The sequence below is a fragment of the Cebus imitator genome, unplaced genomic scaffold (genome assembly GCF_001604975.1).
Source record: "Cebus imitator isolate Cc_AM_T3 unplaced genomic scaffold, Cebus_imitator-1.0 Scaffold120, whole genome shotgun sequence".
NCBI lineage: Eukaryota > Metazoa > Chordata > Mammalia > Primates > Cebidae > Cebus > Cebus imitator.
The window spans coordinates 3,076,783-3,090,291 of record NW_016107435.1 but is presented as its reverse complement, the minus strand read 5'-3'; the positions used below and the strand labels follow the sequence as shown (position 1 = coordinate 3,090,291).

The 13,509-nt window shown below is 41.7% G+C and overlaps 1 protein-coding gene across 2 annotated transcripts in view; it reads right to left on the bottom strand.

Moving 5' to 3' along the window:
* Positions 1–13,509, bottom strand: part of SH2D4A (SH2 domain containing 4A) — an 86,493-nt gene that overhangs the window by 32,508 nt on the left and 40,476 nt on the right. For both annotated transcript variants that reach the window (XM_017539689.2, XM_017539690.2), the window contains exon 5: positions 279–359. In XM_017539689.2, coding sequence (XP_017395178.1) covers positions 279–359 — 81 coding nt within the window. The remainder of the gene's footprint in view (positions 1–278; positions 360–13,509) is intronic.

Sequence of the window (13,509 nt, the reverse complement as noted above, 5' to 3'; positions counted from 1 at the left end):
CATATCTGCCAGCAGCCTGGGAGGCCGCCTCTGTGTTAGATCTTCCGGGAGGAGTTTAGCTGATACATCTTGGCATCTGTTCTTTCCATGACATTCAAGACTTTCCGAACTCCAGATAAACGGGTAAAGATGAACAACTGTGTTTGCAGCTTTTAGGACAGATTTCCTGTTCTGCTGCTTAATTTCATTTCTGCACAAGATTCATTAACTAATCTGTGAAACATTAGTGGAAATGCCTAGGTATGCAGCCCCTGCAGGACAGAAGGGAAATCTTTTACCTGGTGAAATCCATATGCCTTCATACGATTGATTGAATCTGCCAACATTTGTTGAATATTTCTTGATGAACTGGAGGGTGACTAAAAATTAAACAAAACACATTTATGGCATTTGAGCTGCAGAGCAGTTTCATATGATAATCTGTCCATGTTTCCCTGATTTCAGCATTCCCTAATGCTGTCCCCACCCCCACAGCTTGATCACCCAAGGCTCCCACTGGCACCTGGGTTCCTGGGCCTATCCTGACTACAGCAACAGGCATGTGAATCCTCACTAACCCCACTCAGTAGGGCTTAGAAAGGATTGTTGGCCAAGAGCCAGGAGCTGGTAGTTCGGTGTGTCTTGCTCCCAGCTAGTTGGTCCTGGAGAGTCCTGGGATCACTTCTAGACATCAACATTACCCCCTATTTAAATTCTCTTCTTGCTTAATCTCTGCATTCCCTACTTTAGTGCAGGCCAAAGAAATGCCTTAGTCTCCAGATTTAACTATATAATGCCTTGCAGATATGCCTGGAGCACCAGTTTGGTGCCTGGGAGCCCTGCCCAGCTTCCCTGCCTGACATACTTCTCTCTTCCTGCCCTTATCTCCCAGTATCTGTGTTTCTTCTGCTCTACGTAGATTTTCCATGAGGCGTCTTCCCCAGTGGGGTCCCCAGATTCGTTGCCTAGATTCCCTGGTGTCATTCCTGTCTGTCACAGGCCAACCCTCTGGCATTCCAAGTACGTCAGCAAATCACAATGGTTGCTTCTTAAGACACATGCCCCCATCAGTCCCTGGCTGGAGTGCAGAGCCTAAGCCGAGTCCCAACATGGGTAATCACATGCCCTGAGTAGCCAGATGATATACCTACCCACAGCTCACATTACCACAACGTATTTACCTTGTGTCTGAGTTCTTCATTTTGGCATAGATTGGAAATTATCAGCAAAACTTCAGCAAAAGTTTGGTGCCACCATTCAGAAGGAGCACAGAGGATCGTTACTATGCCATGTAATAAACCAGTGGCTTTCTCAATTATGCCTTTTTATCATAGTAGCTGACACAAGGTTATCCCACTATACTGCATTTCCCAGATGCCCTAGCAGTTATCTCTACATAATGCAGGTGACAACTGGCATTTGCCATTTCTCCCCAGACCCACTTAAAACCTCCTTCACACACTTCTCCAGGCCACTTCTACCTTCTTTGTGCTGGAATGGTGACAGCAATAGTGCTACTATTAATGAAAGCAGAGACATCAAAAGCCTAAGTCCCTGAATGACTGTGTGGAGCAGAGCCCTCCTGAACTAGAACACTTATTCCGGACTGCCATGAAACAAATAAATGAACTTCTATTGTATTTTTGGCTATGGCATTTGGAGTCTATTTGTTTCAAAAGTTTAGCCTATCAGTTGCTGGTGGCATGTTTCAAACTCTCTGCTGAGGTTTTATAATTAATCATGGCCAGTGAGCTTAATGCTAATTCCACTAATGACCGCTAATGAATATCGAAGGCCTGTTATGACCTACACCATGTTAGTGTCTCAGTAAGTATTATTTTTACTCCACACAACATCTCTGATGGATGGGCAACATAATGCCCAATTTTCAAATGAGGAAACCAAATCTCCGATGAATTGTGTAGCTTGTTCAGGACCAGACAGCTGGTTTGTGCCAGAGTTTACGTGTTTTCCACTATGTTGACATTGCAGTGATAAGAAAATGAGATGTGGGTCAACAGATTGCTTACACTTAGTACTTGGCAAACTAATGAATCCTGTAGGTTTCACAACTGCTACTTACCATATTCTCATTTTTTCTCTTTTTAATATTATAAAAGGCTACTTTGCTGCTCTGCATCTAAAATTAGAACAGTAACCAGTTCCTCTATTTGTGAACAGGATAGAACTGTTCCCACAGGTTTCATGTAAGTGTGTCTGCTCAGACGTCCAAGATGACTTTGAAAATCTCTGAGTGTATTTCCACCACCAAAAATGAGAGCTTTAAACACAGGCCCACTCTCCCTTTCTTTGATGATATAAGATCTTTAGGGCATCATTTTGCTAAAAGGATCTATGTCTTATATTTGAAAATTAGGAGGCAGGTAATCCTTCTTAATACTCCCTCAAGTATTGAGGATATTGAATTTGAAATATGTTATGCTTATCACTTGGCAAACTAATGAATCCTGTAGGTTTCACAAGTGTTACTTATCATATTCTCATTTTAATATCATAAAAGGATACTTCACTGCTCTACATCTAAATAGAACAGATGCAGAGCAGCTAGTCCAGAATCAGACAGATATGGACCTGTGAAACTGGAGTTCTGGACCAAGGTTTTATGAGCAGCACTTTTGCTGTTCTTAGTCATTGAGCTTTTAAACACACTCTTAGTTGTTTCCTAAATTAGCATAAGGCTAATAGGCATCTGATGGTTATCCTCTAATCCATGTATTCAAAAGTTTGTCTATTTTGTCAGTTTCCCCTCAGTCTCTTGCCAGTTACTGTTATCTGCATGGGTACAATGCTTTAAACATATTGCGTGAACATACACCATCCCTCAGTTATTCCTTCAACTGAACAGTTCATCTCATGTACACATGAACAATGTTTTTTTACCCTTTGCTTTCTTTAAATTATTTTACATTTTTTTCTATCATCATTGTATGCCTTTTCTTACTAGTACTTACAGCATGTTCACTGCTTTTCCATCAGACAGATCTGATGCAGTTATGAATATTAAAATAATAAGCACAGACACGTGCCTCGGACAGTGTGCATGGAAGTGATGCCGCTACACTGGCCGCCAACACCAACCACTCATGGTAGTTGGAGTTGATGATCTTTCTTTTCTTTGAAATTTTAGGTTTTGACTGGGTACAGTGGCTCATGCCTATAATCCCAGCACTTTGGGAGGCCAAGGCGGGCGGATCATGGAGTCAAGAGATCAAGACCATCCTGGCCAACATGGTGAAACCTTGTCTCTACTAAAAATTCAAAAATTAGCTGGGCGTGGTGACTCGTGCCTATAGTCCCAGCTACTTGAAAGGCTGAGACAGGAGAATCGCTTGAACCCGAGAAGCAGAGGTCGCAGTGAGTAGAGATCGCGCCACTGTACTTCAGCCTGGCGACAGACCAAGACTCAATCTCAAAAAAATAAAAAATAATAAAATTTAGGTTTTGTCTTTAGCATACTAAAACTCACAATCTTGTTCTTGAGTAGAAGAATTTTAGCATAAAAACTTATTAGGCTGGCACATGGTGGTTCATGCCTATACTGCCAGCACTTTGAGAGGCCAAGTGAGGTGGATCACCTGAGGTCAGGAGTTTGAGACCAGCGTGGCCAAGATGGTGAAACCCATCTCTACTAAAAATACAAAAATTAGCTGGCATGGCGGTATGTAGTGGTGTGTTCCTATAATCCCAGCTACTTAGGAGGCTGAGAAAAGAGAATTGTTTGAACCTGGGAGGCAGTGGTTATAGAAAGCCAAGATCATGCCACTGTATTCCAGCCTGGGTGACCATGAGACTCCATCTCAAAAAAAAAAAAAAAAAAAAAAAAGAAAATGATGAGTTAAACCACCACTCCAGAGATGAATCCTTCTATTTAAACACTTCTATTCAACGTGTCTAAAATGTATTGTAAGCTCTAAAGCTATTCACACATACTAAGAACCACATTTATAAAAATTCTACTTTTCAAGGTGAACCAAGATTTTGCCATTATTCTAAAGTGTTAAAATAACATGAAAAACTTAAGACTTGCAGAAAGCAGGCTCATTTAGATATGCTTACATGTTCTACAAATACACGCCAAGCAGAAAATAATAGACCGAAAATAGTGGGATCCAACAGATATTTCCTTTATTTAAAAAAAAACAGCTAGATTAATGGGCTCAGAAGTGATGACTTATGATGACAATTTCAGAGGGGAATACCTCAGCAATACCACTGCCTCTCTGAAGCACTCCTAGGGGCAGGATGAAGAGACTTTTCAAAGAGGGTACCATGCCCTCTCTGAAGCTTCCATATGCTGCTATGATCCAGGAAATATACTCTTTAGTTATCTCTATACCAAAAAAGGGAAGAAAATGACCCTCCTACCTATATAATTGCTTATAAAGCACTTTGAAGTGCTTTATAATACATCATTTGACCTTATATTAAGTGTCAAAATAGGCCTCATCCCTTTACCAAAGAGGTAAGGTGGCCTGTTTTATTAGTAGTTGTCTTTTTGTTCTTGAGACAGAGTCTCACTCTGTTGCCCAAGCTGGAGTTAGTGGCATGATCGGTGCTCACTGCAGCCTTGACTTCCTGGGCTCAAGTGATCTTCCCACCTCAGTCCCCCAAAGTAGCTAGGACTACAAGTGTGCACTAATTTTAGTAGAGACATGGTCTCACTATATTGCCCAGGCTGGTTTCAAACTTCTCAGCTCAAGTGATCTTCCCACTTCAACCTCCCAAAGCGCTGAGATTGTAGGTGTAAGCCACCACACCTGGCCTAAGTGGACCTGTTAACAGGTAGGAGGACAGGGACCCAAGCCCGTGTCATCTTCATCTCTGAAGCTTGCTCCTTCCCCCATGGTCTCCCAAAGAGAACATATGTATGCTCTTACGAGTAACAGCCACTGCGGTCATCATCCATCTGCTACATTACAGAAATTCTTACAGCTGCTGGAGCTCTATGAGCAGAGTTAAAGCAATCTTATCTGCTTCCTATCTGCTCTATTTAAACATAAAAACTGCCATGAATATTTATTCAAAAGCTTCCAAAAAAGAAAAATTGAAAGCTAATAACATCAGAAGCTAGTGGACTTCCTGCAGACATCCAGCCAGAATAACCATCTCTAATCAGTGAAGATCCCAAATAGATCTGGGGGTGTAGCCCATTTGGTTGACCAAAAGATAGTATAAATAATAATAACTACAGTTAAACTTAGAAGTATGGGAGTTGAAATCTACATAAGCAACTGAGTTACAAAAAGATGCTGCTGACACCACCAGTATTACATGGTTACAAAATATGCTTCCCCCAGAATCTGTCATATGAGAAGAATAATTCTAATTATGTTCACTTTTTAAACTGGTTTGAGAAACAGTTCATTCTGGCTTCTAACTTAATATTTCTTTTGTTTAAAATAGGGTTATAGGTTAGGTGCAGTGGCTGAGACCTGTAATCTCAGCACTTTGGGAGGCTGAGGTGAGCAGATCACCTGAGGTCAGGAGTTAAAGACCAGCCTGGCCAATATGGTGAAACCCCGTCTCTACAAAAATGCAAAAAGTGATGGTGGCTATCTGTAATCCCCACTACTTGGAAAGCTGAGGCAGAAGAATCACTGAACCTGGGAGGCAGAGGTTGCAGTGAGCTGAGATCACACCACTGCACTCTAGCCTCTGCAACAGAACAAGACTCCATCTCAAAATATAATAATAAAAGTAGGATTGTGCAATCAAACAAATGCCAAGTGCCCTTAATTCCAAATAAACTAGAAAGGTCCAACAAACAAAACATTATCAGGACTCAATTTTTATGGTAAATATGAAAATGAAGAATTAATAGCATAAAATCAAGAGTTTATTTTTGAAAAGAAACTACCAAGCATTAACTCATCCTGTTCTTTTACACCTCTTACCCATATTCCTGAATAGAATGACAGAATAATAACCTCAATGAGGGCAAAGAGCATGCCAGCAAAAGCCATGTACAGCAAACAGAACTCTGACTGGCACTTAATAGGCTTCATAAACGTTTGTTTTTGTTTTTTGACATAATCTCACTCTGTTACCCAGACTGGAGTGCATTGGCACAGTCTTGACTCACTGCAACTTCTGCCTCCCAGGTTCAAGCAATTCTTCTGCCTTAGCCTCCAGAATACCTGGAATTACAGACACACACTACCACACCCAGCTAATTTTTGTATTTTTAGTAGACATGGGATTTCAGCATGTTGGCAAGGCTGGTTTCAAACCCCTGGCCTCAAGTGTTCCACCCACCTTGGCTTCCCAAAGTGCTGGGATTACAGACGTGAGCCACTGCGCCCAGGCAATAGGCTTCATATTTATTTGGTGAATGAATGAACGCACAATTAATTCATGAAATACATTCTAAATCATTAAAAAATATTCAATCTAGTTTCACTATTCATTCAGATAGATTGAATTCAAATACTTTGAGAATCAATGGTCTATAACTCACCCATTTTGCCAACCAGGTCATTGAAATAATCAGACCGTCCTCTTTCTAGTCACTTTAAACAAAAAGGCAATTTCCCAATGATGACTATAATATTAACTTTTTGAGCATTCTGGGATTTAGCTCTTTGCTTCCAAAATAATGGGAGAGACAGAATAATGGAACTCTGCTTCAATACAGTTATAAAGAATAATAATAGATCTAGGAGAGAGTTTCCTAAGGCCAAGCAGACTAACAAGATGAAAAGCGGGACAGTACATTTTATTGCTAAAAATATGGTACAAACTCCTTTTAGTGATTTTACTGACATCACGAATTAGGACAATGGAGAACCTAGCAAATCTTTTCCTTATTACTCTAACATTGTTCCTAGCAAAATCTGTGCACAGAGACTACTGAATACCCTAATTTGAAAGTACAGCAGACTTATACATATGATGTATAATTTTATGGCATATCTTTCAATAAACATTGCTGGCTCGTGTGGTGGCTCAGACCTGTAATCCCAGCACTTTGGGAGGCCAAGTCAGGAAGATCATTTGTACCCAGGAGTTTGAGAGCATCCTGTGCAACATAGTGAAACCCTGTTTCTGCAGGAAATACAAAGGTTAGCTGGGCATGGTGGTGTGCACCTGTAGTCCCAGCTACTCCGGAGGCTAAGGTGGGAGGATCACCTGAGCCTGGGGAGGTCAAGCCTGCAGTAAGCCATTATCTCACCACTGCATTTCAGCCTGGGAGACAGAGTAAGACCCTGTCTCAAAAACAAAACAAAAAAAGAACAACTAAAAACATTGTCTTTGGTGTCGGAGTTTATTTTGAGTATGTTAGAGCACAGAACATCAGTCATGTTAGATAAACGATAGCTCACTCCTGTTGCACCATCCCCTAAAACGCCATCAAGCAACATACAAGCAACAGAATCGGGCAGTAACAACTTCAGAAAATGCAGTGGCACAGAGCTGGTGTGGGTTGCTGGGGCAAAGCATTTCACATGGGATAGAGTTTCAAAAGCCACTATTACATGCTCACTCAGGGAGATGCCTGATATAGGATCCATGAAGAAGCAAAAAAGCCAGAGAAATAAAGGAATTGTGAAATATAAAGTATAAACATAAAATCATAAAGGGTTGTCTAGAAAATATTCAAAGAGTCTTAAAAACATGATTTAAAAAAACATGATTGATGCAGGAATTCCCAACGAAATGGAACATAGAACTTAACTACAAATAATAATAGAAAAATAATAAGCTGGCGCAGTGGCTCATGCCTGTAATCCCAGCATGCTGGGAGGCTAAGGTGTGCAGGTCACTTGAGGTCACGAGTTTGAGACCAGCCAGGCCAACATGGTAAAGTCCCATTATACTAAAAATAGAAAAGTTAGCTGGGGGAGGGGGTGTGGTGGTGGGCACCTGTAATCCCAACTACTCAGGAGGCTGAGGCAGGAGAGTCCCTTTAACCCAGGAGGTGGAGATTGCAGTGAGCCAAGATGATGCCACTGCACTCCAGTCTGGGTCACAGAGTGAGACTCTGTCTCAAAAAATAATAATAATAATAGTAATGTAAAACAATATTCTAAAATAATAACAGTAATAACAGAAAACAATAATGCTTTACAAAACATTTTTATGTATATTATTTAATTTGATTCTCACATTAACTCAATGACATGTAGCTACTTTAACCTTCATTTTATAAACTGGGAAACTTAGCCTCAGATAAGTTAAACAACTGATGTTGAAGTGGTCAACACATCTTCCAACTCAGGATTGCAGCATTCTACTTTTAATGAAATCAATAAGTGAATCAAGGCAAATACCTCCTGCAATGCAGTTGTACATTATGAAGTTGGTAGCAAAATTAAGTTGAGTAAGCCCTTAAGACTAGAAATCTGTTTTTCTTTTTAAATTTATATTAAGCTTTTTAAGAAATTTTGATTATTTGTTTGCTTTTAAAAAGCACAACAGCTTAAGTGAATTTTAAATTGCTAACATTTTGTGATTCCATCTTATATAAAATTTTATTCTACAAATTACCTACCATGAAATTCTATTACAGTTATGCAGAAACTACTTGGGTAATTGTGTAGCCCTCTGATCAGGGCTCCACTCTTGAATTAATACGATATGCACAATTAATTCCCTATCTGTTTTTACCTGGTGTGTCCAATGCTTTATTGCTCACAAAAATTATATTAAAATGCTTCCTTCATGTATACTAGAATGGTATATACATCAAGGCAAATGGTTGCTGGCTTGGAATAGGATTATTCCTCTTTTGTCTCTATATGCAATTCAATCTTCAAAATTCTAGCTTGCATTCTGGAAGCGCATGTTCTCTCTAAGGTGTGAACCCCCTTGCCTCCCAGAGACTGGCAATATGGCTGTCCGCAGCCAGGAAACAGGCAATGCCGCACTAGTTCCACTAACCCCAGGCACAAGGTATCTATGCTGGGGTGGGGTACAGGCTTCTCAACTCAGCCTACTCACCAAGCTCAGTACTCACCTCCGCTTAAATCACCTTAAACTGTTATGCTGCTAATATTGCCTTTCACCCTTAACCTCAAGCCTAAGAGACAGAAAACCCAAATATTTTGTTGCTGTGTAATAACACTTTGAGATGAAGAAGAATCCTGGAAATGATTCAGCATATTCTTTTCTATTCTTTTTGTTACATTTACTTTTCTTCTTTCATATATATATGTCTACACACACATGGAATGAATAATACGGCTAATCAAAAAATCTATTGTCTCAAATACTTTTTGTGATGAAAACATTTAAAATTTACTCTCTCTGCAATTTTCAAGTATATAACAATTATCATTTACTACAGTCATTCTGCACAATAGATCTCCAGACCGTATTCCTTCTATCTAACTGACATTTTGAACCGTTTAATTAACATCTCTTCAACCTCCCTAACCCTCTACCAGGCCCTGGTAATCAACATTTTACTCGATTTCTATGAGTTTGACTATTTTGGATTCCATGTACAAGTGAGATGTGGCATTTGTCTTTCTGTGTTTGACTTATTTTACTTAAAATAACATCCTTTGGGTTCATTCATGTTGTGACAAATAACAGTATTTCCTTCTTTTTATTGTTTTATCATTATTTTTTCTTTTCTTCTTTCTTTTCATAATTGAATAGCATTTCATTGTCTAAAAGATATCTGTATTCCCATGCACATAACAGCATTATTCACAATAGCCGAGACAGGGAATCTTTTCTATTTTTTCAAAGATGTGGTCTGATCTCACTAACTCTTCTGAATCTCTCCTTTATAAAGGGAAACCACTGAAGTTCAGTTTTAGGGAACTGATCATTTTAGAGTAGACAGCAATCTTAACTTTGGTTTGAAAGAAAGTTATGGAAGAAGGAAAATCTAAGTGGAAGTTTAGAATTATGTCTTAAATCATTTTACAGGTTGCTACTTAACTGCTCTCTACTAACAGAAACATAACACTATGAGTTACAATAACACTGAAAAATATAAGTGAATGTAATCCCAGTACTTTGGGAGGGAGGGGCAAGAGGACCACTTGAGGCCAGAAGTTTAACAACAGCCTGGGCAACACAGTAAGACTCCTGTCTCTACCAGGAATAAAAATATTAGCTTGGCATGGGAGCATGCATCTGTAGTCCCAGCTTCTTGGGAAGCTGAGGCGGGAGGATCAGCTGAGCCCAGGAGTCTGAGGCTGTATTGAGTCATAATTGCTCCACTGAACTCCAGCCTGGGTGAGACAGCAAGATCCTGTTTCTAAAAATACACACACACACACACACACACACACACACACACAACTGAAAACCATCACAGTTTTAGTGTCAAGTTTACAATAAAAATGTACATCTTAATGGTGTTTTTATGATCATTGGTTGTTATAGAAAAATGAAAGACTTAAAAGCAGTTATCAGAGTCTTGGGGCAATGTGGAAAGCATGCATATGTGTGTTGTGTGAGCATGTATGTATGCAATGTGTGGTGTGTGTGTGCCTGTGTGAAGGGGGTGGAGAGGCAAGAAGCCTCATCTGTAACTACACTTGGTTAAAGAATATATCACGGGGAAGACTTTCGCTCAAGGCGTTTAACCTGCCAGCTACAAGGTCTTCTTTTTGGTGTGCGTAATGCTTTGAATCCCAGATGTTTGGCTCTAATTTTTTTTTATCTCCTGTTTTGTAGTGTGGCCCACTCTCAAGGCCATTTCTATAAAAATAATGAAGAATTCTCTGCAGATAAAATCTAAAAGTGAGCAGATATAGTTTTATTCAAGGTCCCCTTCAGGGGCAAGGACAGTCGGTACTGATTAATGAGTCCCTAGCCTACAAATTACATATAAGTAGAGAAACACAAAGGGGCTTATCTTTGAGTTGGCAGAGTCTGCCATTCTCCCAACCACGCTCAGAACTGCTCTGAGTGGGGGTGGGGGACATCACTGCATTGAGCTGGCCGTCCACATAGAGGGTGCCTAAGGGTCTTTTCAGCTGCAGGGTACTCACAGTTCATACCTAGACTCCTCTAGGTAGGGTGAGTCTGTTCACACAACATGCCACTGTCTTTTTCTCTGAGTCTCATTAACTACCCATCATGTTCATCTTTGCCTGGGAATGGCATCTGTCCTGAACCTACATGTCTCAAAACGTGGCAGGAGGACAGAGAAACCGAGCAATTCCCCAGCACCTCCAGTTTGGTGTAGGCACCCGGTAACCCTGTGTGTTCACTGTGATCCACACAGAACCACAACACTGACTCAGTATTAAGCAGAGCAACACTTCACAGGTTCCTCAGCTTCATCACCACTGCCAAAAAAAATAAGGACAAACCAGCTATTTTACAGAAGGCAACAGCTTTGCAGAATAAAAACCACATACTCAGTTTTAATCTAGATGTTGCCTCAGCCTCCTCCTCAGCTTAGAAAAACCAGCCAGCCAGCCTTCTTTTGCCTCCAACTCTTCATCTGAAGAATGTGAAGGACCAAACCTGGGATCCTGATGAGAACAGCATCTTACATTGCTCTACATACTTGCCAGAGGGTGGGGGGTGGTGGTGAGAGAACAGCATCCTGTAATTGAAAGACTTCAGGAGTCAATTGCTGCTTCCATCAGACAATACTGGGCAAGCTGCCTTCTCCTATTTATACATTTTATTAGCCTCCCTTGTAAAGGGACAGTGTTGCTAAATTTAACATCTACAGAGGAAATTGATCCCTTACAGCAGCACTCCCCCACCTTTTTGGCACTGGGGACTGATTGTGTGGAAGACAATTTTTCCACAGATAGGGGGCACCAGATGGATGGCTTTGGGATGATTCAAGTGCATTACATTTATTGTGTACTTTATTACTATTATCGTAATTCATAATGCAGAATAAGTGGTTTGTTTTCCTTCAACTTGACAGTCTCATCTGAGGGTAATTGGAGGCAGTGACAGATCATCAGGCATTAGATTCTCATAAGGAGCATGCAACCTAGATCCTTCACATGCACAGTTCGCAACAGCCTTCATGCTCCTATGAGAATCTAATGCCGCTGCTGATCTGACAGGAGGCAGGGCCCAGGGAGTAATGCTCGCTTGATTGCCTGCTGCTCACCTCCTGCCATGCGGCTCGGTTCCTAACAGATCACAGACCAATGGTAGCCTGGGGATAGGACTCCTGCTGTATATGATACTGCCCCAAGTCTGGGAGCTGCCTGTAAGGACTGAAACTTCCATTCCCTGAGTAGAGATCTTCTACTGTATTGGTGGTATGGTTTCCAGGCACCTGATACTTATCAGGCAGTCTTACTCTGGATATTTTGCATAATAAAAATTTTAAATCAACAAAAATGTCTCCTTAGAAAATCTTTTAAGAATGTCATGTGGAGGATGATCCAAGATGGCCATTTAGGAACAGCTCAGGATTGCAGCTCCCAGTGAAAGCGCAGAGGGTGAGTGAACACCACATTTTTATTGCCCACAGACTAGGCAATTCCCAGGCGGAGGAGCTCCACAGGTCGCCAGCGCAGCTGTTTCGGCCAGTGCGGCTGTGCCGGCCGGCTCCGCTGCTTTGCCCCGCGCAGCTGCTTTGTTGTATGAAGCAGCAGTTCTCTGTACAAAATACACCGGTCTGGGTGCCTTTTCGGCTGGCGATTGGAGCCACGGGAAGTCACCCATTCGTCTGATTAAAAAGGGGACTGAGCAGGGAACCAGGACAGTAGATTCCAGGGCAAAAAAAAGCACCAGGAATCTCAGTGCTGCTGTTTAAGCCAGCGCAGTGAGTCGCCGAACGGGAAAAAACACAGTCCCCAGCGCCTCTTCAACAGGCGACTGGAACACCAACTTAAAAAAAAAAAAAAAGGGCTCTGAGGCAGGGAGCCAGGCGATCAGGCTTGGCTGATCTCACCCCCACAAAAGAACAGCAACCAGAAACTCTCTGGATTGAGAGTTTCACAGCAAGCACAGCTGAACCTGGGAAGGTCCAGCTCTGTGGGGGAGGGGCGACCGCCATTACCGCCACTACAGAGGTAGACAGCCAATGCTGAGGCAGCCAGCCGTTGCAAAGGCAACCCGCCACTACAGGGAGACTCTGCCCTAACAGAGGTGGGCCACCCTTGCCGAGGCAGTTCTAACTACACCCATATAAACAGTACTGCAGGGAAGTTCACTCGGCAGCTGGGCGGAGCCCACAGCAGCTCAGCAAAACCTCTACAGGCAGACAGTGACTAGGCTGCCTCCTTGCTGGGCAGGGCTGCTCTGAAGGAAAAAAAAAGAAGGCAGCAGCGTAACGGAAACTCATACATAAAGCCCTAAATCCCTGGGACAGAGCACCTGGGAACAAAAAGTGGTTTATGAGTTCTGCTGCAGCAGACCTAAACGTACCTGCCCAGCAGCTCTGAATGAACAACGGAGCTCACAACTCAGCATCTGAGCTCCTACAAAGAAGAGACTGTATCCTCAAGCAGCTCCCTGACCCCTGTATATCCAAAGAGTCACCTCATAAAGGAGAGATCAGATTGACACTTGGCGGGTATCCTTCTGGGACAAAGATAGCAGAAGAAGAAAACTGGTAACAACCCT